This window comes from Protopterus annectens, chromosome 14.part0 (genome assembly GCF_019279795.1).
Source record: "Protopterus annectens isolate FY-2018-M chromosome 14.part0, PAN1.0, whole genome shotgun sequence".
Lineage (NCBI taxonomy): Eukaryota > Metazoa > Chordata > Ceratodontiformes > Protopteridae > Protopterus > Protopterus annectens.
Genome location: NC_056748.1, coordinates 955,901,138 through 955,927,527, shown reverse-complemented (window position 1 = coordinate 955,927,527; position 26,390 = coordinate 955,901,138). Strand labels below are relative to the sequence as shown.

The 26,390-nt window shown below is 43.1% G+C and overlaps 1 protein-coding gene across 1 annotated transcript in view; it reads left to right on the top strand.

Moving 5' to 3' along the window:
• LOC122789363 (tyrosine-protein phosphatase non-receptor type 13-like) overlaps nt 1-26,390 on the top strand; it is a 2,815,362-nt gene that overhangs the window by 2,209,061 nt on the left and 579,911 nt on the right. Inside the window, exon 36 of the mRNA XM_044056752.1 lies at nt 4,392-4,501. Coding sequence (XP_043912687.1) covers nt 4,392-4,501 — 110 coding nt within the window. The remainder of the gene's footprint in view (nt 1-4,391; nt 4,502-26,390) is intronic.

The window sequence follows — 26,390 nt, the reverse complement described above, 5'->3', positions numbered from 1 at the left end:
ACAAACCTTTTGTGATGAGGTGTGCTGTTTAGAAGGATTTCCTCACTACTGTGACAATGTGATTATCAAAGGAGAGACTACTGTCCACCTGTGCCCCAAGGTCTCTTATCACACTTTCGGTGTTAAGTATACTACCCCCTATGTTGTAGTTCATGGGTACAGAATTTTTACCAAAGGGGATGACAATGCACTTTTTGGCATTGAGCTTGAGGCCATGGCTTTGACACCAGGCATCTGTCTCAGTGAGGCCCTTTTGTAGGATGTCCACATCATTAGAAGTTTTGATTATGACTCCTAGTTTGCAGTCATCTGTGAACTTCATTAGTCAAAGGCCTTCTGTGTTAGCCTGTACTTCAGAGAAGTAGATACCAAACAGGAGAGGACCCAAGACTGAACCCTGTGGTACTGCACTTGTCATTGGCCTGAAGTCGGATTTGGAGTCTGCTACTTTCACAGTGTGGTTTCTGTCAGTGAGCCAGTTGGCAACCCATCTTGTGACGTAGGGATTTATAACTAGTTTAGTGAGTTTATCTATAATTCCAGAGTGGGGGATGGTGTCGAAAGCCTTGGCAAGATCTAGATAGGCTGTGTGAACCACCTTACCATTGTCTATGGCTTTGGTGACTGCTTCAAAGAAGTCTATCAGGTTTAGGAGACATGATCTGCCTTTTACAAACCCGAACTGGGTGGGGTCCAGAGTTTGGAGATTACTAATGTCTTTGTTTATAAGTTCCATGATGATATGTTCCATGGCCTGGCAGACCAGGCTCGTCAGGCTCATGGGGCGGTAGTTCCTGGTGTCTGTGGTGGCTCCCCCCTTGTGGAGTGGGATAACCGTTGCTGTGCGCCATTCAGCAGGCATAAAGCCTGAGGTGAGGCTATGATTGAACATGGTACTTAGGTGGGGTGCCAGTTCGTTCTGTAGTTTGTGTAGAATGCAGCCTGGGATATTGTCTGGTCCCATGGATGCTGTGTTCTTGGCTGTGGAGAGTGTGGTTTTTACCTGTACAGCCGTGATTACAGGAAATTTGCATTCTTCCAGTATAGAGATGGGCTCTCTAGGGGGTGAGAGGGGGGTAAAGTTAGCACTGAACCTATCTGCCAGGATGTTGGCAATATCAGTTGGGTCTGTATATTTAGTGCCATTGTGCTGTAACTCAGAGCAGATCTGAGTGTTGACATTGAGATTCTTGACATAGCTATGGAATGCTTTGTGGTTGTCTTTAGAATCAGTGGCAATTTTGTTTTCGTAACTAGCTTTGGAGGGTTTTATCATGGATTGCAGCTTCTTACTGAGGCTGACCAGGGAGCTCCTCCACTCGTGGGATTTTACTCTCTTTTGCAACAGTTTCTTCCTTCTGTTGTGCAATTTGTTTATGGCAGGGGACCACCAGATTGGCTTCCTTTTTTTGGAGGATAGCGTCTTGGTTCTGTTTGGGATAGCACGATCCATGCACTCATGTAAGAGCTTATAAAGTGCAGTTGTGTAGGATTCAGTAGTCGTAACTGTATTGTCCATCTGCACGGGTATCATGAGGTTCACCACTTATGTCTTAAGAAGCATGAAGTTAGCTTTGGAGAAATTTTTTACCATGGTTTCCTTAATGGAGGGTGGGGGCAGGATGTGGATATGTAGAGTAATCAGCTTATGGTCGGATTGGACCAGTGAGGCAGGTGTGGAACACCGGCCACTCATGTTGGTAATGACTAGATCAAGGATATTTTTGCCCCTTGTGGGGGTGTGGATAAGTTGATCCAGGGCATTGGAGTTTATGAATTTCAGAAAGCGTTGAGCGAAGGAGTTGGTACATGAGTAGTTTTCCCAGTTAATGGTGGGGTAGTTGAAATCGCCCATTATTAGGGTGTTTGTTTGAACCCTAATATTTTCCAGTACATCAAGAAAAGAGGATTGGGAATCCTGGGACATGGTGGATGATCTGTAGCAAGCTACAATTTGGATTGCAGTTTTGCCCAGAGTTAGTTGCACTTGGATAACCTCGACTGTATTTTGCTGAGCAACTAGCCTGGAGGTGTGGATATCCTTAATGAATATGGACACACCTCCGCCTTTGGTGTTCCAGTCCAGGTTACATGGCCAGAAAGTGTGGTATGAGTTATAGCCTGGTAGTGCAGGGGTGCTCTCTGGAGCCTTGAACCAGGTCTCAGTCAATGCACAGATATCGATGTTCTCCATTTTAAGGAGTGCATCGAGTGAGTGCATTTTGAGATTTAGACTTCTAGCTTTGAGTAGCATCACCCTCAGTTTTTGCTTTCCTGTTCCTGTTACGGTGGTGAATTTGTCATTTGAACCTTGCCTAAAAAAGGCACTATAGGGGCGGCAAGAACCTTAGCCAGTATCCGGAATCCCAGGGGTGACAGGTGCAGGCCATCTTTGGCAAAGCATCATGGTCTGTCGACCATGTCATCCCAGGCAGACAGATACTGGATCCTTTTAGAATGGCACCAGAAGCTTAGCCAATTGTTAAAGTCAGTCATTTTGTCCTTGTACTGCGGCATCATTCTGGGTGATGGCAGAATGCTACTCAGGGATAGGGTCATACCTGCCTGGGCTACAAGATCGGAGAGCCCTTCCATGTCTCTTTTCATGTAGTCCAGGAGGTATGTCTCAGGTCGTTCACACCAACATGGACAATGACAGAGTCATATTTGTACTTGTTGTGGAGTGACCTGAGTGCGTGGGTTATGTGGCAGATCCTGGCACCTGACAGGCAGCTGACAGTAACCTTCTTCTTGGTTAGCCTGGTGAGTGGGACATCAGTGTGCCTGACTATAGAGTCACCTATGACTAGTGTGTTGGTTACGTTGTTTTGCCTTATTGGCTGTGGTTGAGTGGCACACTGAGTCTGCGGTCTGTGTGTCATTTGGGTTGTGTTGGGGGGTGGATGTTGCTTGCATTTCTGCTTTAGAGGGCTCTGTTGCTTGAGCAGATTATTATTGAGAGCCTCCACGAATGTTTTTGTGTTTCTATGTGTGGATTTTGGTGGTGTAGATTTAGTGAGACTATGTGATGAGTGTGGTGTGGTACAAGTCTTTACCTTCTCCTCTTGACTGTCAAGTTCAGTCTTGATTGGAGAGAGCTTTACCTCCAGTTTGGCTAGATAAGTGCATCTCTCACAGGTTGTAGTGTTGGGTTGTCTGTGTACATGAGGCAATTTCTGCATTGCCCCAAGATGCCCAGATTCATCACATAGACAGGAGAGAACACTGGGAGCTGACCCTTGGACATGCCTGAATAAAAAACTATTTTCCTCTAGATAGGTGAGGAAAGTGAGTACAAGAGCTGTTTTTCTCTAAGCAAGTGAGTAAAGTAAGTACCAAAAGTGTTAACCTCTAGGTAATGAGGAAGGTTGAGTGCTGTAGTAATTAGTAGGTTATTTAGTGCTTACAAGTTCTGAACAAGTGCTGATCACAAATAAGCAAATTCAAGTGCTAAAACTAAGAATCTGTATCTGGACTAAACTAGTTACAGGAAAGGGGGGAAACAAGTGCAAATGTGGGGTTTTTTTTCATTCTTACGTCCCTCCCTTCTACCCCCTCCTGGCTGATAGTTGACCTAGATCTTGGTTTCATCCTGGTTGCTCAAATTCTTCTTCCTTTTTATAGGGGAATAACTGTTATATATAGTTATAGTATACGCAGCAAACAAGATCTGATTCACAGTGCATCATGGGATAGGGACTTGGCCTCGAGTTATTGGAAGATCTCGAGCTTTACATGTGGCTGTACCGGAGCCGTGGGATCAGCTCCAAACACATCCGTTAAGAATGAAGGCGAGATGAACAACTGAAATGGAACGTTATGGTGAGGACATAACTTCTTATTTCAGTAGTTGAGTAATTGAATAATATTCCATTGTTTTCTAATCACATGTGGCATGAAGTTCCATTGTCTGGAGGCAAGACAAAAGAATGCATAATCACCAAAGGATGGGTGTGACATGGGAGTGGATGGGATTGATATGATGAACATGGATTTAAACCCAGTGTTCTGTATGCTAAAAAATGATAAATTAAGATAGAGAAATTATGCATGAGGACTTTACTGAAGAAGTCCTGGGGCTGAAGAGTGCCTCTCCTGGCCATAGAATGCACTCCATATTTGTTGACAAATGTATACTGGTACTAGGGGAGAGTGGCAGGTTAACATTGTAACATGCATGGTCTGAAAACAAATGGTGTTGGCTTTTGAAGCATATGTGAACTGCAATACTTCATATTTGGTCTGTTTGCATATATACACACTTGTAAATATAACTTTGTGTTATGCATGTCCTTCTTAGGAACAAGGATTTAGCCTTTTGTTTCTGAAATTACATCACATTAGTATTACTATTCCTGAGTTGAAAACTGTACTTGATTTATGTTTAATAGAAAATGGCAGTCTTCATGGTGCTGGTGATGCTGAAAGAGATGTATATCAGTCATGTCCAGAGGCAAAGAGTGAAGATAATGGTTTAATTAATGCAACTGTATGCTCTGAGGTAAGGGCTTTTTAATTTTGTTACTGTACTGTTACAAAGATACAGCACTGTAAGAGCTTTCTGCTTTCATGTTTTGCAACACCAGTTCATTACTTCCCAGTTTAAAAATGTTTTCAACAGTATTTTTAGTTACAGGATACTAATCTGTGGCAATTATGTTATGATCGTGTCTATGTAATGGGTCTACTTCACTTTACCTAAAACTCATTTGACTGACACCCAAATGACCTCATTTTCATTTGACCTAAAACTCATTTGACTGACTTCCATTTCACTGACATGTAAGACAGACTTGTAGATTTTCCTTCACCTGTGATTTCTTTGCGATAAAAAGAATTACTGTAACTTATAGTGCTGACTGTTAGAATTCTGACAGTCATGTAGAAAGTAGTGTTGTAGTGTTTCTAAATGTGGGTTTTTCTGTTTACGTTTTTATGGGAAGTATCTAAAGTAATTTCCCAAATGTTTTGTGCGTTCCCAGCAGTAGTGGCAGCATGTAGAGTAGTGTAAGGCAAGTTAAAGGGTATATGCCTTTTCCCCTAATTTAGTGCAATCCTGGAGTTAGTATATATAATTAAGGGGTGCGTTGGAGGCACAGCTCCCCCCCACATTGGGTCTTGTTGAGAGGTTAAACTCTACAATCAAGTCCATGCTACGGGCATTTGCAGATCAGTTTAAGAGGGAGTGGGACAAATATTTGCCCCATCTGTTGTTTGCTTACAGAGAAGTTCCCCAGGAATCCACAGGTTTTTCACCCTTTGAATTGCTGTATGGGCATAGGGTGAGGGGGCCTCTAGATTTAATTCAAGATGAGTGGGAAGGTGAGTGTGAGTCTCACAAGGAGTATGTTGTGGCATATGTCGTAAACCTCAGATCAAGGCTCAGGGATACTCATGGGCTTGGCCCAGGAGAACCTGGCAGAAGCCTAACAACAGAAAAAAGTGTGGTATGACAGGAATGCTCGAGCTAGAGTGTATGCTGTGGGGCATCAGGTAATGGTTCTCATTCCTGTCAGACACAACAAGCTGCAAGCAGCTTGGGAGGGACCCTACAAAGGGGCAAGGAAGGTAAGTGATGTTAACTACATGGCGGGACTGCTAGGCAGAAGGCAGAGGCACAGATTGTACCATGTTAACATGATGAAACCTTACCATGACAGGGAGGCCCTTGTGCTGAGCATTTGCAGTGGATTTCAGGAGGAGTCAGAGGGAGATCTGGGGACTGATCTCCTCAGTGAGGCTTCGCTGACACCTCAGTGGAAAGGGTAGCAATGTCCCAGCAGCTATCTCCTACCCAGGTTCAAGAAATCCGAGCAGTGTTGCAGGAATTTGGGGACATGTTCACTGGTTAAACCAGAGTGCACCCACCTGGGGCAGCACCAGATGGATACAGGACCCCAAAGGCCTTTTAGGCAGGTCCCTTATAGAGTGCCTGAGAGAGTCAGACATACTCTGAGAGAGGAGGTACAGGAGCTGTTGGAACTAGGGGTGATTTAAGAGTCCAACAGTCCCTGGGCCTCCCCAGTGGTGCTGGTGCCAGAGAAGGATGGCAGCACCAGGTTCAGTGTGGACTACACGCAATTAAATAGTCACGCAGAGTCAGATGCTTACCCCATGTCTAGGGCAGATGAAGCCCTGGAGCATCTGGGTGGGGCTAAGTATCTTACAACCATTGATCTTACCAAGGGTTACTGGCAGGTGCCCTTGACTTCCACTGCTAGAGAGAAGTCAGCCTTTGTGACTTCTTTTGGCTTATATGAGTTCAGAAAGATGGCCTTTGGGATGAAGAATGCCCCAGTGACTTTCCAGAGGCTGGTAGATCATATCCTAGCAGAAGCAGGAGGGTTTGCCTCTGCTTACCTGGATGATATTGCCATCTACAGCCATTCCTGGCCAAAGCACCTTCAGCATGTCAGGGAGGTGCTGGGCAGACTACAGAGGGCAGGGTTGACCATTAAGCTGAACAAGTGTCAGGTGGGTATGGCAGAGGTCTCCTACCTAGGGCATAGAGTGGGGAGTGGTAAGATAAGGACAGAACCTGCCAAAGTGGAAGCCATTCAGGCATGGCCTGCACCTGTTACTAAAAAGCAGGTGAGGGCATTTTTAGGGACAGCAGGGTACTACAGAAAGTTTGTCCCCAGTTATAGTACCATAGCTGCTCCCCTCACAGACCTGACAAGGAAGAACAGGTCAGATAAGGTATTGTGGATCCCAGCATGTGAGTAGGCATTCCAGAAGCTTAAAGAAACTTTGGGAGGACCCCCTTTGTTAGCTAGTCCAGATTACAGCCAAGAATTTGTTGTGCAGGTGGATGCTTTGAACCATAGGGTGGAGGCTGTACTTAGCCAGATTTCTTCAGAGGGAGAAGAGCACCTAGTGGTTTATCTCAGTCGTAGGCTGCAACCCAGGGAGGAATGCTATGCAGCTGTAGAAAAGGAATGAATAGCCATAGTGTGGGCACTGCAGAAACTTCTGCCTTATCTGTATGGAAGGAAATTCACTGTTATGACAGATCACAACCCCCTAACATGGTTAAAAAGAGCAAGCCAGCATAATGCCAAGTTTCTGAGATGGAGCCTGAAGTTGCAAGCATATGTCCCTGCAGCACCGCAGTGGGATTTGCAATGCCAATGCAGATGGGCTCTCAAGACAGGGAATGGGGTAAGGTATACTCAGATAGACCTAACTCACTCAAGCAGCATTTCTCAAGGGTCACTTGAAAAACTAGCTTGAGTTCTCCGCGCGGGGGTGGGTGGGGGGGTGGGTATGTGAAGATTGGGTGAAGATGGGTGAAGGCTGCTAGTCTAACCAGATAGAATTTTGGAGTTAATTCTATCTTCTGTAAATATTAATGCAAACCACAGGCTTGTCTTAAATGGTAAAAATAGTGTTGCACGTGGAAGTGTAAAATAATGCAACAACAGTGCACTCTACTGCCCAAGTAAAGCATGTTGTGACTCTTTGATGTTAAAACTCAGATCCAGTGAGTCTAGAGTGAGTCATCCTGCCTATTGTTTTAAGGCCAGAGTTAATGGACATACTTTGCATGCATAAATGTCCTTTATTGCTCTGGTTTCTGCCCAGAAGTTAAGAATGGGAATGTAGTTTCTGTTAGCCTGGGAACCCAGGGAAGTGTGAAGAATGCTGTAACGTGAACCACGAACGTGATTTTAAAAACAGAATCAGAGAGCATTCAGCATTTTTTGTCTTGGACCATCAAACTCATCACCAGTACTGTCTTGCTCTATATGTAAGTTTATCTTAGACTTGTGTTTTCTCTTAGAAATAGCTAGAAACTAGAAAGATTAGACTGTTTTTCTGTGATGTCAAACTGTACTACTGAATTATTTTAAGTATTTCTTTGTGATCTCTGAACTCTTGACTAGCACTGCGTGGTAAAAAAGTATTGCCTTGTATTTTGACTATTTGATATTAAATATTTTTAAACCCTTTCAACTGTGGCTGTTTTTGTAGAGATAATTTAAGCTCTTTAGAGTACTTGCATGCCTTTGGTAAAATTTTACAAAGCCACTCTAATAGCTTTAGCCCTGGGCTATACTACCAATTGGATAATAATATTGCACAGTAATAATTGGACACCCTTTTAAGGGCTTTTCAGTAGCTGATAAATATTAGTGGGTGGTGGCAGCTGGTACTACCGTATAGTCTGGGAAAAAGGGGCACAGCAGGAGAACCTGTGCCAGCCTTCCCCAGGATGTGTGGTTGTATAAACTCAAAGTGTGTGTGTGTGTGTGTGTGTGTGTGTGTGTGTGTGTGTGTGTGTGTGTGTGTGTGTGTGAGCTACTTGGGCAGGGACACGAAGCACTGGTTGAACAGAGAAGGTGCTGGAGGTTTTAGCTTGCCCACTAGGCTGAGATCTGGATCCTATAGCTGGGCCAGTGGGGAGTCTTATTGGGGACCTGGAGAGCAAGGGAGCAACCAGCCTCGGACTGACTGTGATCTGTGTGTGCTCTTAAGGGAAATTGCCCTTTACTGTGTGTATTTGTTATCCTTTCCTCCGATATGAGACGTCCCGCGCTGGTGTTAGTGGCGAGGATTGAGGCTCCTTGATTGCTGAGGCAGGGCATGGGCATCACAATGCTGATTTCCAAGTACCGCATGTTAAGTTTACAGAGCATTGCAAAGGTCCACAGAAATAAGCATTTACCAAAAGTTATAACCTCTATGGCAGTTTTAAATGCCTTGTGTATAGCACTGGTTTACTTTTTATTTTTGTAAGTGTAATTGTGTGTGTCTATAATATATATTTCTGCTGAATATTTGAGCTGTTTGGTTAGCTGTTATATAACTACATCATCTTTATTACAAGCTGCAATAAGTACAAACTTGCAGTGTTATACGATTGTACTGCGTTTTATTCTTTCTGCTTTATTTGTTTCATTGCATATTTTGTTAAAGATAATACTGCATTTTATTTTTATATGTATTTATTTGCTTTACTGAATATTGTGAGCTCTCTGTCTCTCTGCAGTTAGTTTCCCACCCTCACTCCCTGTTCTTGTTGTGGTACTAATCTTGGTGGCTTTGGAATTGCCTGCCCCTCCTGTAGTTTTATGTTTGAACACTCCTCCTGGGTCCATCACATTTGCTCACTCAACCGAGTACAGTGAGATCATATTTTGATTTCAGACACTCCTACCAGTCCCATCTGTTCAGCTGTATGCCAGCTCTATCCCAGTCTAGTGTCATTAGCTCATTCTAGCTAATACAGAGAGAACATTTTAGTATGCTAAGCCACTTAGGCCCTTAACCTTGGATTATCTTCTATTTCTCCTTTCAACCTTTCCACTTTACTTGTGTTCTGACTGAGTGTGCTTCTCAGCTGATAAGCATATTTTTTGGCACTTTTTAACTGTTCAGGGTTGAATTAAACAATAATTGAATTCAGTTCAGAATACAGTTTAAATAAATTGCTTTAATATTGCTGCACACTCAAGTGTGCTAGCTTGGACTGCACTTGAATTGTTTTTAGTGCTTTTTAGCTGCTTTTCTGTAAAAAAAAATCTAAGCTTGTTTATTTATTATTTATTTATTTATTTTATTTGCAGTTGGTTAACCAGGATAGTCCATTGGGCCAGAAGAGCCCGTTTTCAATGGAGTCCTGGGGAGAAAAGCTCCAACATAAAGATTACACAAAAGATAGCAACAATTTACAATTTACTATTCTAGTTCTAAGAGATAACTAAAGTTACTGTGGTTAAATAGACAAAAAATTGTTTCTTGCTTTCCTGTAACTAGTCTAGTGCAGTTAGAGATTTGCTGTATCCAGGACTGTTTGCAAGCTTCTGAGCCCCCCAAGCCTTTCTGTGTTGGAGGGAAGCCTTCTTGCTTATAAGTGGGAGTGGTAAGCAATAGGTAGCCTATCTATCACAAGAGTGGTTTCTGGCCCAGAAATTGTAGTTTATTGGCCGTTTGGACAGTTTTTCCATCTCTTTCAACTTTCTGGTCTACGACCCCGTCAGTGAGAGTGATAAGCACTAGATATCCTATCTACCATAAGAGGAGCAGTTTCTGGCCCAGAAATTGTAGTTTTTTGGCCCTTTGGGCAGTTTTTTCCATTTCCTTCAACTTTCTGGTCTAAAAGCCCGCATTTGCGCTTTTCCCGCCTTTCCTGTAACTAGTCTAGTCCAGATACAGATTTGCTGTATCCAGGACTGTATGTAAGCTTATGAGCCCCCTAAACCTTTCTGTGTTGGAGGGAAGCCTTCTAGCTTCTCAGTGGGAGTGGTAAGCACTAGGTAGCCTATCTACCACAAGAGGAGTGGTTCCTCGCCCATAAATGTTAGTTTATTGGCCGTTTGGGCAGTTTTTTTTTCCATCTCCTTCAACGTTCTGGTCTAAAAGCCCGCATTTGTGCTTTTCCCACCTTTCCTGTAACTAGTCTAGTCCAGATACAGATTTGCTGTATCCAGGACTGTTTGTAAACTTCTGAGAGGTGCCAATGTCTGCTCTTCAGTTTTTCCCTTAGATCTGCTCGTTCTCTCCTCTCCTGCACTTTTACTAGCTTATTAGTCTAGCGCTTTACCATACCAGACTTCTTGTAGCAATTATTGTAGCACACAAAAGTGCTACCAGTACTAAATGTTCTACAAGGAAACGGCTCCATTACTACTTATTAATGCCCACCCCTCCAGGCATGTCTAAAGGTCAGTTCCATGTGCTTTCTCCTGTTAACCTGGTGAACTTGGGCATCCTGAGGCAATGTAGCAGCTGCCTCATATACACTGACAACCCTCTCCTCTTACCTCCCAACACTCAGAATTGCGAGAGATGCACTTGTATATCCAGATTGGAAGCCACGCACTCTCCAGCCAAGATCGAAATAGCTGGTCAAGAGGAGAAGGTCAACACTTGCACCACACCACATGGAACACACAGCCCTCCAGAACACACACCAGCACTGCCTTCACATAAAAACCCAAACCATGCACCCACCTTCATGGAGGCTCTCAATAAAAATCTACCCAAACAGCAGAGACCTTCAAGCAGAAACGCACTTGACTACCACAAAACAACACTAATCACAAGACACATAACTCTCTTAAACAGTGTGCCACTCAACCAAAGCCCCTAAGGCAAAACAGCATGCCCAGCAGACTAGTCATAGGTGACTCGATAGTGACGCACACTGATGTCCCACTCACTAGGTTAAATAAGGAGAAAGTAACAGTCAGCTGCCTGTCAGGTGCCAGGATCCACCATATAATGCATGCACTCAGGTCCCTCAACGACAGGTACAAATATGACTCTGTCATTGTACATGTGGGTGTGAATGACCTGAGATGTACCTCCCTGGACTACATGAAAAGAGACATGGAGGAGCTCTCGGATTATATAGCCCAGGTGGGTACGACCCTAGCCCTGAGCAGCATCCTACCATCACCCAGAATGATACCACAGTACAAGCAGAAAATTATTGATTTCAACAATTGCCTAAGTTTCTGGTGTCATTCCAAGGGGATCCACTATCTGTCTGCCTGGGATGACATGATTGACAGACCTCGATGCTTTGCCAGAGATGGCCTGCATCTGTCACCCCTGGGCTTCCGGATACTTGCCAAGACTGTTGCCACCCCTATAGTGCCTTTTTTAGGTGGTGTTCCAAAGACTAAATTACCACTGTAACAGCTACAAACAAATGCAATCTGAGGGTCATGCTGCTCAATGCTAGAAATGTAAATCTCAAAATGCACTTGCTCAAAGCACTTCTTAAAATGGAGAACATCGACATTTGTGCTGTAACAGAAACCTGGTTCAAGGCAGCAGAAAACACCCCTGCACTACCAGGCTATAACTCATTCCACACCTTTTAGCCTTGGAACTTGGACCAAAGCTCCAAAGGTTGTGATGTTTCCATATACATAAAGGATGCGCACACCTCCAGACTGGTAGCCCAACATAATGCAACAGAGATACTTCAGGTGCAGCTAACATTGAGTAAGACAGCGATTCAGGTCGTAGCCTGTTACAAGTCCCCAACCATGTCCCAAGACACTCACTCCACATTCCTAAGCACCCTGAAGAATATTAGGGTTCAACCTAGCACACTCATACTGGGCGACTTCAACTACCCCTCTATTAACTGGGAAAACTACTCATGTACCAATACACTTGCCCAACGTTTCCTGGAATTCATTAATTCCAATGTCCTGGACCAGCTCGTTCTTACCCCCACTAGAGGTAGCAACATTCTTGACCTGGAAATTACTAACATGGGCAACTGTTGCTCTACACCAGTAGTCAGTTCCTCCCTGGTAAGATCTGACCACAAACTAATCATCTTAGAAATCCACATTGCTCCCACCCCTACTGCAAAGGTAACCACCATGAAAACTTCTCCAAAGCTAAATTTGGGCTCCTAAGAACAGAGGTGGCTAACTTCACGGCACCCATACAAATGGAGAATAGTTGCATGACTGCTGAATCATACACCAATGCACTGTATGGACACGTACACAAATGCATGGATCTCGCCATACGCAATAGAACCAAGGCACTCCCCTCCAAAAAAAGGAAGTCAATCTGGTGGTCCCCTGCCATAAACAAACTCTACAACAGGAGGGGTAAACTGATGTGGAATAAGGTGAAGTCCCAAGACTGGAAAAACTCCCTTATCAGCCTCAACAAAAAGGTGAAATCCCTCATCAAATCCTCTAAAGCTAGCTATGAAAACAGAATTGCAACAGACAGTAAAGACAACCACAAGGCCTTCTATAGTTATGTAAAGAACTTCCACAGCAATACCCAGATTTGCTCTGAGCTACTGCACAATGGCACCGCCTATACCAAGCCAACAGATACTGCCAATATACTGGCCGACAGATTCAGTGCCAACTTTTCCCCTCTCCCCCCACAAAAAGACAAATCAACAATACCAGTAGATTGCCAGGCACCCAGTATTACTGCTGCACAGGTTAAAACAGCACTGTCCAAGCACAAGAAAACAGCTTCTGTGGGACCTGACAATATCCCTGCCTGTGTTCTACATAAATTACAAAATGAACTGGCACCTCACCTGTTCAATCGCAGCCTCACGTCAGGCTTAGTCCCTACCAAATGACACACTGCTACAGTCATCCTTCTCCAAAAAGGAGGAGCGACTATAGACCCTGGGAACTATCGCCCCATTAGCCTGATGAGTCTGATATGCAAAGCTATGGAACGCATCATGGACCTAATTAACAAGGATATAGGGAATCTCCAAATTCTGGATCCCACACAGTTTGGTTTTGTGAAGGGTAGATCATGCCTGTTCAACTTGGTCGACTTCTTTGAGTCAGTCGCCAGAGCTGTAGATGAAGGCAAAGTGGTTCATACAGCCTGCCTTGATCTGGCCAAGGCCTTTGATATCATTCCCCACTCAGTAATCATAGAAAAACTCACTAAGATAGGCATCAACCCCTATATTACTAGGTGGGTTTCAAATTGCACAGATAGAACCCACAGCGTGAAAGTAGCTGACTACAAGTCAGACTGCCCACCAGTCACAAGTGGAGTCCCACAGGGCTTGGTCCTGGGTCCTCTCCTGTTTGGTATCTACTACTCAGAAGTCCAGTCCAACATGAAGGGACTCTGGCTGACAAAGTACGCAGACGATTGCAAGTTGGGAGCCATTATTAACTCCCCAAGTGATGTTGACATCCAACAAAAAGGCCTCACTGAGACCAACGACTGGTGTCTGAACCATGGCCTTAAGCTCAATGCCAAAAAATGTGTCATCATCCCCTTTGGGAAAAACCCAGTTCCCGTGAACTACCACATCAGTGGTAGTCCACTGAACACAGAAGGCGTTATAAGAGATCTGGGAACACAGGTTGACAGCAACCTCTCTTTTCACCACCACACTGCCACTGTGGTCAGAAAGTCCTTCTATGTGGCATATCTCATTACTAAGGGTTTTGCATCCAGGAAGAAGGAGATCATTGTCTCCCTCTACTCTTCCCTCATTAGACCAATCATCGAGTAGAGTGCCCCATTTGGCATGTACCTCACTAGACACCTGCAACAACTGGAGAAGCCGCAAAAGTACCTCACAAAGAGGATCCTAGGCCTTAAACACTTGTCCTATATGGACAGACTCAAAACACTCCAACTGTTCTCTGTCTCATATCGCCTACTTAAAGGCGATCTCTGCTTGACTTATAAAGCCTTGTCTGACCCAGCTCTGTTAGAAATGCTACATCTAAAAAAATCCCAATATCTCTGCACCACACGCTCCAGAGACCTCAACCTCATTACCACAATCAGCAGAATGTGCTGGAGGGGCAGGTTCATAACCCAGAGACTGCCCATGCTATGGAATAGACTTCCCATACATGTCAAACAGAGCACCTTACTGGCCCTCTTCAAGAGAAATCTTGATGAGTGGATGGGAAATAGAAAATTCAACCCAGGGATAGGCTTATAAAGGCTCCAGGGCCATTAGCCTAGTACACACCTATGAACCTATATATATATATATATATATATATATATATATATATATATATAGGTTCATAGGTTCATAGGTAGATACTAGGCTGTCTGCCCTAGGGCATTTATAAGCCTAGCCAGAGTGTATTTGGCTTCCGCCTCCCTATTAGATTAACCTACTGTGCCTCTGTAAAGTAGGCCACAGAAGGTACCCTTTTAAGATTAGTTTACTGTGCCTCTGTCTAGCAGGGACACAGGAGAGATCCCAGGGGTGAATTTGCGATTACCCATCCACGCGTCCAAATTTCACTTGAAGAGGGTCAGCGAGGGGCTATGTCTAACATGAATTGGGATTCTATTCCAGAGTGAGGGGAGCCTCTAGGAAATGAATCTGTCCCTCCAGCATGTCCTATTTATTTTTGTGCTGAGGTTTAGGTCTCTGGAGTGTGTAGCTCTAAGGGACTTGGATTTTTTGAGGTGGAGCATGTCCATTAATTCTGGGTTTGACATGGCTTTGTACGTCAGGCATAGATCACCTCTGAGTAGGTGGTAAGCAACTGAGTAGAGCTAGAGTTTCTTTAGTCGAGCTGCATACGACATCTGTTTGTAGCCCATGATCCTCTTGGTGAGGTACTTTTGGGGTCTCTCCAGTTGCTGCAGGTGTCGGGTAAGGTACATCCCAAAAGGGGCATTGTATTCAATTATGGGCCTGATGAGTGACGAGTAGAGGTGCACAATGACCTCTCTTGATCTAGATGCGAACCCTTTCATGATGAGGTGGGCTATATAGAAGGTCTTTCTAACCACTTTGGCAACGTGATTATCAAAGGAGAGATTACTATCTACGTTGGTCCCCAAATCTCTAATTACTTCTTCCGTACTTAATGGATTACCACCTATGTGGTAATTTGTGGGCACCTTGTTTTTCCTAAAGGGGATGGCTATGCACTTTTTAGCATTTAGCTTGAGGCCGTGGTTCTGGCACCAAGCATCCGTCTGTGTGAGACCCTTTTGGAGGATGCTTGTGTCAGCTGGAGATTCGATTATGGCCCCCAGTTTGCAGTCATCTGCGAACTTTGTCAGCCATAATCCCCCCGTGTTAGCCTGAACCTCAGAGAAGTATATACCGAACAAGAGAGGTCCCAGAACTGAGCCCTGTGGGACGCCACTTGTAACTGGTTTGGATTTGGACATGGCACCTGCAATTCTGACCATGTGGGGTCTATCTCTGAGCCAGTTTGCAACCCATCTTGTGATATAGCGGTTGATATTTAAGCTGGTAAGCTTATTTATGATGCTCGAGTGGGGTATTGTGTCGAAGGCTTTTGCGAGGTACAGGTAGGCTGTGTGGACTACTTTGCCCTCATCTATAGCTTTGGTAACTGTTTCAAAGAAATCAACAAGGTTTAAGAGGCAAGATCTGCCCTTAACAAAGCCAAATTGGGTAGGGTCCAGTGTCTGGAGGCTCCCAATGTCTTTGTTTATGAGTTCCATGATAATACGCTCCATAGCTTTACAAACCAGACTAGTCAGGCTTATGGGGCGATAGTTTCCGGGGTCTGTTGTGGCACTACCTTTGTGGAGTGGGACCACTGTAGCTGTACGCCATTCTTTGGGTACATATCCTGTAGTAAGGCTAAGTTTGAACAGTGACTTAATGTGAGGGTTCATTTCTTCTTGGAGCTCGTGTAAGACACAGCCTGGGACACCGTCCGGTTCCATAGATGCTGTGTTTTTTTGCTTTGGAGAGGGCATCTTTCACCTGTGAATCTGTGATGTCAGGGAGGTTACATTCAGTTGGGATGGCATTTGCTCCTTTGGGGGGGAAATGGGGGGAGACGTTTGCGCTGAATCTGTCTGCCAGGATGTTGGCTATGTCTGTAGGTTCGGTATATTTTGTACCGTTATGCAACAATTCAGAGCATATCTGGGAGTATCCACCCATGTTTCTGACATAACTAAAGAAGGCCTTGTGATTATCTTTAGTGTCTAGGGCAATTTTTCTTTCGAAACTGGCCTCTGATGATTTTATGAGGGATCGAAGTTTCTTGTTAATACTGATCAGAGATGCCTTCCCTTTTTGGGATTTTGCTCTGTCATGTAGTAGCTGCCTCCTTCTGTTGTATAGCTTATTAATGGCAGGGGTCCACCAGACCGGTTTCCTGTTTTTGGAGGAGTGAGTCTTGGTTTTATTTGGGATAGCACGATCCATGCATTCCTGCAGGTGCTCATAGAATGCATTTGTAAAGGATTCTGCGGATTGGGCTGTATTATCCTCTGGCCCAGGGGCTTTGAAGGATTCCACCTCAGTCTTGAGAAATGCAAAGTTGGCTTTGGAGAAATTCTTTACAGTGATTTCCTTGGCTGGGGGTGGGGACTGGATATGGATGTCTAGGGAAATTTGTTTATGGTCTGATCTTACCAATGAGGGGTTTACCTCTGGTGTGGAACATAGAGTCCCCATGTTGGTGATGACCAGGTCCAATATGTTGTTCCCTCTTGTGGGAGTGGTGACCAGTTGTTCCATTGCATATATGTTTGTATTGCACAGCTGTCCTTACAGTTTTATTCAAGGGACAACATTACAAATTTGTACCTAAAATAAAATTATGTCCTCCACTGCTAAACTCCTTAAAACAAAAAATAAAGCACCCCCTTTTCAAGCAATTACTCCACTACAAACCTTGACTTCTATCAGGGGACATTCATCCCAACCCTGGCCCCTCTTTCTCTACCCATATTAGTAATTTACACCTACCAAATCCAACCAACCTCTCTCCCTCAAAAAAACAAGTATCCTTCTGCTCTATTAACCTCAGGAGTATTGTCAACAAAGTTCATGAATTCCACGCTTGGTTAGCTAACTACACTCCTGACATAGTCACTCTAATTGAAACATGGTTGAAACCTCACAACCAAGACAGTGAACTTATCCCTCCTGGTTATAACATCCTTAGACTCAATCGGCAAAAGAAAAAGGGTGGAGGAGTAGCCATTTGCTATTCCAACCACCTCACTGTAATGAGTCCAGACTGCCCTCTTCCCTCTTTTTCTACAGCTGAACCTTTACTGGCTAACTTCAACCTCAACAATTTCACCACCATGACTGTAGTAGCAGTCTGTATTCCCCCTGAAGATAACATTAACATACTTGAAAACATCCTATCCCACCTCTCTCAGACCACCCATAATGAAATCATCATACTGGGCGATGTAAATATTGATTGACTCTCACTCCAAACTGAACTGCTTGTATTAACTTGCACGGATTTGAGCAGTTAATCACAACCCCTACTTATATCAATAAATCCCAGCCCCCCAGCTCCCTCCTGGTTTGGATTTTGGTCTCCAACCCCCAAAACTACCATAACCTTCATACCCTCCCAAATGCCTTTACTGACCACTGCCCTATAGCAGTCACTAGACATACTCCCCACTTCACTAGGCCCCACAAGTATATTACCACCTGCAAACTATCAAACTCCTGCCCGGACTCCTTAATAGACTTACTCTCCAGAGTCAGCTGGTCACATATTACCACTCTTCCCCTTGATGAAGCTGTCCACTCTTGACACTACCTTTCTTGACATTCAAAATTCCCTTGCTGCTCTCCGCACAGTTAGAATCAAATCCAGGACAGCTCCTTGGCGTGCTAAAACTACTTGAACCCTTATGAAAAACCGAGACAGAATATGGAAATTATGGACTAAAACTAGGACCCCTCTCTTCTTCAGATCTATAAAGAACTTAGAAACCAAATCAAAAAACTCATTCACAATGACAAAAAGATCTTCTACACTAACCCTCCCACTACCCTCAAAATAGACCCCCAAAAATTCTGGAACTCTGTCAGTCACATTCTACATCCTGGAAACCCTTTCCCTCAAAAAACACCAGAAGAAACAGCCACTAAATTCAACAATCATTTTATTGACTCGATAACCACCATAATCAATTCTCTTCCCACTAGCAACAATGCTAATAATCTCTCTAACCCCACTTCTCTTCCCAACCATTCAAACTCTTTCTCCCTCAATGCTGTATCAACTAACTGTATAAAATCCTTACTCTCTAAATGCAAATCCTGCTCCACCTCAGCTGATAATCTACCATCCTATTTCCTACAGATTGCTTCAGAACCCCTAGCCTTCCCATTCACTATCCTGGTCAACCACTCTATCACCCAGTCTTGTGTCCCCTCTATATGGAAAAAAGTGTATACATTACCCATTCACAAAGGTGGAAATTCCTCCGAAATATCAAACTTTAGACCAATTGCTATACTATCCCCCCTGTCTAAATTTTTAGAGAAATGTATTCACAAGCAAGTTATGCATTACCTACTACAGGAAAACCTTCTTACACACACACACACCAACACGGGTCCCGTCCCAAACATAGTACTACAACTGCACTAATATCCTTCGTCAATACTGTGTCTTGCTTGTGACAACAGTAAACTTGTCTCGTGCCTGTTTCTGAACCTCTCCAAAGCCTTTGACGCTGTCTCCTACCCTCTCCTCTTGACCAAACTAACCAACCTAAAATTCTCTTCTCCTACTATTTCCTGGTTCTCAAGCTATCTCTCAAACCACCAGCAATCAGTCACATGGCTCTCTGCACTACCCTCACAGTGCAAATGGGTGACCCCAAGGATCTATCCTTGGCCCACTACTCTTTAATATTTTCACCAATCTACAACACACATCTTGCCCCCAGTCATCACCAGTACAATATGCTGATGACTGTACTATTATCACCATTGCAGACAATCCATCAGACCTCCACTCTGCTACCCAAGCATATTTCAACACCATAGAGACATGGCTTAGTAACAACAAATTCATTCTCAACCCTAAGAAAACAAATTTCTTACTCTTTATCCCCAAAAACATCACTAATCTCAAAGCTACATTTACAATTCTGTCTAGCAATAACACCATCATTACAGTCGAACCTAGCACTAAATTACTAGGTGTCACAGTAGATGATCAGCTCAAGTTTGATCTATGCGTGACTAACTGTATAAAAAAAACTCACCAGAAACTCAGACACATTTACCGCAACAAGAAATACTTAACCAACACAGCCAGAATAACTCTCTCTCATGCATTTCTACTTCCCATACTTTTATACAGCTGTCACTTACTCACAAACCTTAACTCCACACTATTCACAAAACTTGAAACTGCGTATAATAAGGTGGCCAGATTCTCAGCAAACCAAGCCTGCAAGACTCACCACTGCATATCTCTTAAGCAACTTGACTGGTTAGAATTTCCCCATGTGCTCCTACTACATCAACTACAGGTTATCCACTCTATGCTATATTTGCCCTCTTTCTGCCCCAGCCTCACTTCTATCATATCCAAATACTCCCCAGCTAGGACACTACGCAGCTCTAACCAAGACTTGCTACAGATTTATAAACCCAAGACCAAAACAGGATGCCTACTCTATAACCATAACCATGGCACATCCTGGAACCAACTACTCCTAGAAATTAGGTCCCTTGACCATCCCAAACAATTCAAATCAGCCTCTCAAAAATACCTAAAGAAAAACTGGTCTTGCCACTGTAGTCATTACCCCCCCGAACCACCCCTAACCTAGTATCAAATACCCCTCCTTCTCCTCTGCCCATTTTCATCAATATCCTCCCACTACTTCATTTCCTCCCTGTCTGCCTTAGCTATACTCTACCTGCTCTTTCCCGCTATATCTCTCCTTCAACTACTCCTTTTCCCTTCTCTCTACCTCTTCTCTCTCATCCTTCCTCCCTACTATTCCTCCTCTATTTTCAGTTAAAATATATGACCTACTTATCATTTCACTTTTATGCATCTTTGTCTCCCCTCCTCTGTCTCTTACTAGGTTTAACCTTGTTTCATGATACATACCCCTGCTATGGACCTTTGAAAGTATATATTAAATTATATCATGTTGTTTTACTAAGGTCTACACTGGATGTGTTTTACCTATTTAAAATGTGTATCTCACAACAGTGCTTCTTGTTTGAAATCGCCACTACACTACCATTATAAGTTTTGTATAGATGCTTTTGAAACCGTATATGTATTAAGAAGGTGCCATTCTTTTATATGAGTAATGTACCCTGAATGTATTTTTAAGTATTCTGTGACTGTTTGTATAATTGTGATCTCACTGAGGAACTTTTCTCCCCAGGTCTCCGCTGAAAATGAGCCACTAGCTCATTTGGACTAACCTAATCAACAAATGTAAAATAAATAAATTTATCCAGTAGCTTACTGCTCCACAGTTATGATTTTTCAAGTTGTTATGGTGTACTCCAAACAAGTAAAAACTATGGATGGAATGTGAGTTGCCTGAAGCACAAAATGCTAAGAATTGTTTTACATAGAAAATCATTGCTGGTTAATATTGTTGGGCGATGATAATATAAGTTCATAGATAAGTACTAGGCTAGCTGCCCTTGTAAGCCATTTAACCCTAGTCAATTTATCTTTTTGTGCTCCTAATAACCTATCCCATTTGGGTGTGGATTGGCCTTACCCATCCCATGGTCGATAATTACATATTACCCCTAATGAGAATAAATGGGATCATACCATATATAATTTGAGGGGACCAATGCATGGGCTAAATTTACATCAGTGTCCATTAGTTCATAGGTTCATTGGTAGGTATTGGGCTATTGGCCCTAGGGCCTATATAAGCCTAGCCAAAAATGTACCCTGGCTTTCGCCACCCAAGAAAATTATTTTCCTGTGCCCCTGTCGAGCAGAGCCACAGAAGTGACCCCTGGGGTGAATTTCCTATCTCCCATCCAATCATCAAGATTTTTCTTGAAGAGTGCTAATTTTTTTATTTATTTATTTTATTTAACATTTGTTGACCGGGGAAGTCCGACTAGGTTCCACAGATGCTGTTTTCAATGGAGGCCCGGGGAGAAATGCTCCAGACGCATGTCTTTAGAATGTGGGAGGAAACCGGAGTACCTGGAGGAAACCCATGCGAACACAGGGAGAACATGCAAACTCTGCACAGAAGGCACCCCAGCCGAGACCAGAGAACCTCTTGCTGTGAGGTGACAGCATTAACCACTGCACCACTGCGCTGCCCTAATGAGGAGCTCTGTTTGACATTGATAGGTAGTCTGTTCCAGAGTATGGGAAGTCTCTGGGACAGGAATCTATCCCTCCAGCATGTTCTGTTTATTGTGGTGACAAGCTTAGGTCCCTAGAGCATGTAGCTCGGAGGGATTGGGATTTCTTTAAGTGGAGCATGTCAAACAGCTCTGGGTTTGACATAACTTTGTATGTTAGGCAGAGATTGCCTCTGAGTAGGCGATATGCGACGGAGTAAAGCTGGAGTTTTTTGAGACGGTCTGCGTAGGCCATCTGTTTGAGGACAGTAATCCTCTTTGTGAGGTATTTCTGTGGCCTTTCCAGTTGCTGTAGATGTCTTGTGAGGTACATACCAAAAGGGGCATTTTACTCTATAGTGGGTGTAATGAGTGATGAGTAGAGGGGAACAATGACCTCTTTTTTTCTGGATGAGAAACCTTTTGTGATGAGGTGAGCCACATAGAAGGATTTCCTGACCACTGTGGCGATGTGATTATCAAAGGAGAGACAAATGTCCACATGTGTCCCAAGGTCTCTTATCACATTTTTGGCATTAAGGAGACTACCTGCTATGTGGTAGTTCATGGGTACAAAGTTTTTACCAAAGGGGATGACAATACACTTTTTGGCATTGAGCTTCAGGCCATGGCTTTGACACCAGGCATCTGTCTCAGTCAGGCCCTTTTGTAGTATGTCCACATCATTAGGAGTTTCGATTATGGCTCCTAGTTTGCAGTCATCTGCAAACTTTGTTAGCCAAAGACCTTCTGTGTTAGCCTATACTTCAGAGAAGTAGATACCAAACAAGAGAGGACCCAGGACTGAACCCTGTGTTACTCCACTTGTCACTGGTCTGAAGTCGGATTTGGATTCTGCTACTTTCACAGTGTGGGTTCTGTCCATGAGCCAGTTGGTAACCCATCTTGTGACATAGGGATTTATACCTAGTTTAGTGAGCTTATCTATAATTCCAGAGTGGGGGATGGTGTCGAAAGCCTTGGCAAGATCTAGATAATCTGTGTGAACCACCTTACCCTCAACTATGGCTTTGGTGACTACTTCAAAGAAGTCAATCAGGTTTAGGAGACATGATCTGCCTTTTACAAATCCGAACTGGGTAGGGTCCAGAGTTTGGAGATTACCAATGTCTTTGTTTACGAGTTCCATGATGATACGTTCCATGGCCTTGCAGACCAGGTTCGTCAGGCTAATGGGGTGGTAGTTCCCGGGGTCCGTCGTGGCTCCCCCTTTGTGGAGTGGGATAACCGTCGCAGTGAGCCATTCAGTGGGCACAAAGCCTGAGGTGAGTCTATGACTGAACATAGTACTTAGGTGGGGTGCCAGTTCATTCTGTAGTTCATGTAGAACGCAACCTGGGATATTGTCAGGTCCCATGGATGCTGTGTTCTTGGCTTTGGAGAGTGTGTTTTTTATCTGTGCAGCTGTGATTACAGGAACTTTGCATTCTTCCGGTATAGAGATGGGCCCTTTAGGGGGTGAGAAGGGGAAAAGTTAGCACTGAACCTATCTGCCAGGATGTTGGCAATATCAGTTGGTTCTGTATATTTAGTGTCATTGTGCTGTAACTCAGAGCAGATCTGAGTGTTGCCATTGAGATTCTTGACATAGCTATAGAATGCATTGTGGTTGTCTTTAGAGTCAGTGGCAGTTTTGTTTTCGTAACTAGCTTTGTAGGATTTTATGAGTGATCTCAGCTTCTTACTGAGGTTGACCAGGGAGTTCCTCCAGTCATGGGATTTTACTGTTTTTTGCAACAGTTTCTTTCTTCTGTTGTAGAGTTTGTTTATGGCAGGGGGTCACCAGATTGGCTTCCTTTTTTTGGAGGATAGCATCTTGGTTCTATTAGGGATAGCATGGTCCATGCACTCATGTAAGTGCTTATAAAGTGCATTTATGTAGGATTCAGCATTCGTATCTCTATTGTCCATCTGCGTGGGTGTCATGAAGTTTGCCACTTCTGTCTTAAGAAGTGTGAAGTTGGCTTTGGAGAAGTTTTTTATGGTGGTTTCCCTAATTGGGGGTGGGGGTGGGATGTGGATGTCTAGGATGATTAGCTTGTGGTCAGATCTGACCAATGAGGAATTGACCTCTGGTGTGGAACACCGGTTGCCCATGATGGTAATGACCAGGTCTAGAATATTGCTGTCCCTGGTGGGGGTGTGAATAAGTTGATCCAAGGCATTGGAATTTATGAATTCCAGAAAACGTTGAGCAAAAGAGTTGGTACATGAGTAGTTTTCCCAGTTGGTGGGGTAGTTGAAATCGCCCATTATTAGGGTGTTAGGTTGTACCCTAATACTTTCCAGTGTATAAAGAAATGAGGAGTGGGAATCCTGGGGCATGGTGGGGGGTCTGTAGCAAGCTACAATTTGGATTGCGGTCTTACCCAGAGTGAGTTGCACTTGGATAATCTTGGATGCATTATGCTGTGCAAATAGCCTGGAGGTGTGGATATCCTTAATGAATACGGACATGCCTCCACCTTTAGTGCTTCATTCCGGGTTAGGTGGCCGAAAAGTGTGGTATGAATTATAGCCTGGTAATGCAGGGGTGCTCTCTGGAGCTTTGAACCAGGTCTCTGTCACTGCACAGATGTCGATGTTCTCCATTTTAAGGAATGCCTCTATTGAGTGCATTTTGAGGTTTAGACTTCTAGCATTGAGTAGCATTTGTAGTATAGGGGGGCAGTCATGTGGTAAATTTTCTGTTTCCTGTTCATAGATCTAAATTGTACTTGAATATGGACAGGGATGAACTTTGTTTTATGTGAATGGGTAGTCTGTTCCAGAGTAGCATTATCCTCTTCGAGATATACTTATCCCTCCAAACCATTCTGTTGTTGCTGCAGAACAGGTCCAGATCCATAGCCTGAGTATTTTTGATGCAGTTTGACTTGCTGATATGCAGCATATCCATCAGTAATATGTCGGCATTGTCTTGTATGCCAGACACAGGACACCGTTTAACAGTCTCTAGGATGCTGAGTATAGTAACGGGGCTTTGAGTGGGTACATATGTTGTACATGTTTAATTCTTGTATCATTTTTAGTAAGGTATCTCTGTGGAATATAGATATTATATGGAAAGTAGATTGGAAAACCATACAATCTGAAAATCCAAACAATAATATATATCTGTACAAGCTCACCTAACATATAACTACACCAACTATATATAACAAGGTCATAGCCAGTCAGCCCTCAATTTAATCCTAACATCCTCTCCAAATATCATCCCACAGAACTCTGTCCAATAGCCTGAGTGATAACTTACCAATCTACACCATAAGGTACCAAAGCAACAGCCCCAAAATACATCATTACAGCCTGGTAAGAATGAAGATGGTTGCACTACATATATTTAAATGAGAGTCACTAAAGACTAGACTAATGTATGGGCCCCTATATGATGTCATCTCTGAGTTCAACAAAATCTTTCTAGGTATTCTTAAACATATAAGCCCCCTCCCACACATACCATAAGAAGAGTGAAAGCCTGCCTCAGCAACTAAACAACTCATGAAACAAAGAAACAAAGCTTGGAAGGTCTGGACAAGAAATAAAACAGCTCCTACTTTACCAGCACATAGAGAACTAAGAAATATATATATATATATATATATATATATATATATATATATATATATATATATATATATATATATATAAAACCAAAGATAAGAAAACCTATAATTCAGCCATTCAAAACACACACACTAATAATCCAAAAATGTTCTGGGCCTTAATCAGTAAACTTAAACCTAGAACAAGCTACCCAGTCAAAACCAAACACACAGAAACAAAACTATACTATACAACCAGTTCAGTATCCACTTTAAACAGACAATGCAGTCAATAACCAACCAGGTGACTAATCAAACTCTTGAGATCCCTACTCAATCACATAACCTTCATCAACATTTTCTCTTCCAGCCAGGTCCCACAGATGCCGTCAAAAGATACCTGAAATTAAAGCATACTGCAACTACCCCCTGGCAGTCTACCTAATGAACAACTTAAAATGGCAGCTGAGGTAATGGCATAACCAGTTTCAGTTCTGATAAATTGATCCATATCTGAAAATAAAGTCCTCCTCACTGTGGAAAAATATATTATTCCACAGCACAAAAGTGGAATCAATACAGATCTTTTAAATTATAGGCCAATTGTCATTTTAGCTCCCCTATCAAAAATATTAGAAAAAATTCATCTCAAGAGAATGTAATACAGGGTTAACTCATAATTCTTTGTAGTGCATAGAAATTTATCTTTTCCATGTACTACAAATTAAACTAAAATAAGGTTTAAAAAACATAATGTGGCCCATAAGCTGAACAGTTGTTAATCACCCCCTAGGCACTATTAACATTTTGTCTGCACTAAAACATTCATTGCTGATCAGTAATCAGCAACAGTAGGGCATAAAATGGCTTTGATTCAACTCCTCTTCATAAAAAATATGTAAGCCAAAAACTTCCCCACTGTTTTTCTGGCTTTCAAAGCCAAAATCACACATTGTTTTTTAAACATTATATTAGTTTAATTTGTAGTACGTGGAAAAGATAAATTTCCATGCACTACAAAGAATTATGAGTTAACCCTGTATGACATTTTCTTGAGATGAATGTCCAGATTCACCTCTCAAGCTTCACTCTCAAGGTGGACTTCTTGGCATCCTTATCTGAAAAGCATAATAAAGCAGTTACTATCTAGGACTTGTTCATAATCTTTCACATTATATTAAATTGGTACCATTTTAAATAAACCATCCAAGTCTTCCATTAAGTAGTATTTGTGGCAAAACTACATTTTCTCTCAATGTATTGTA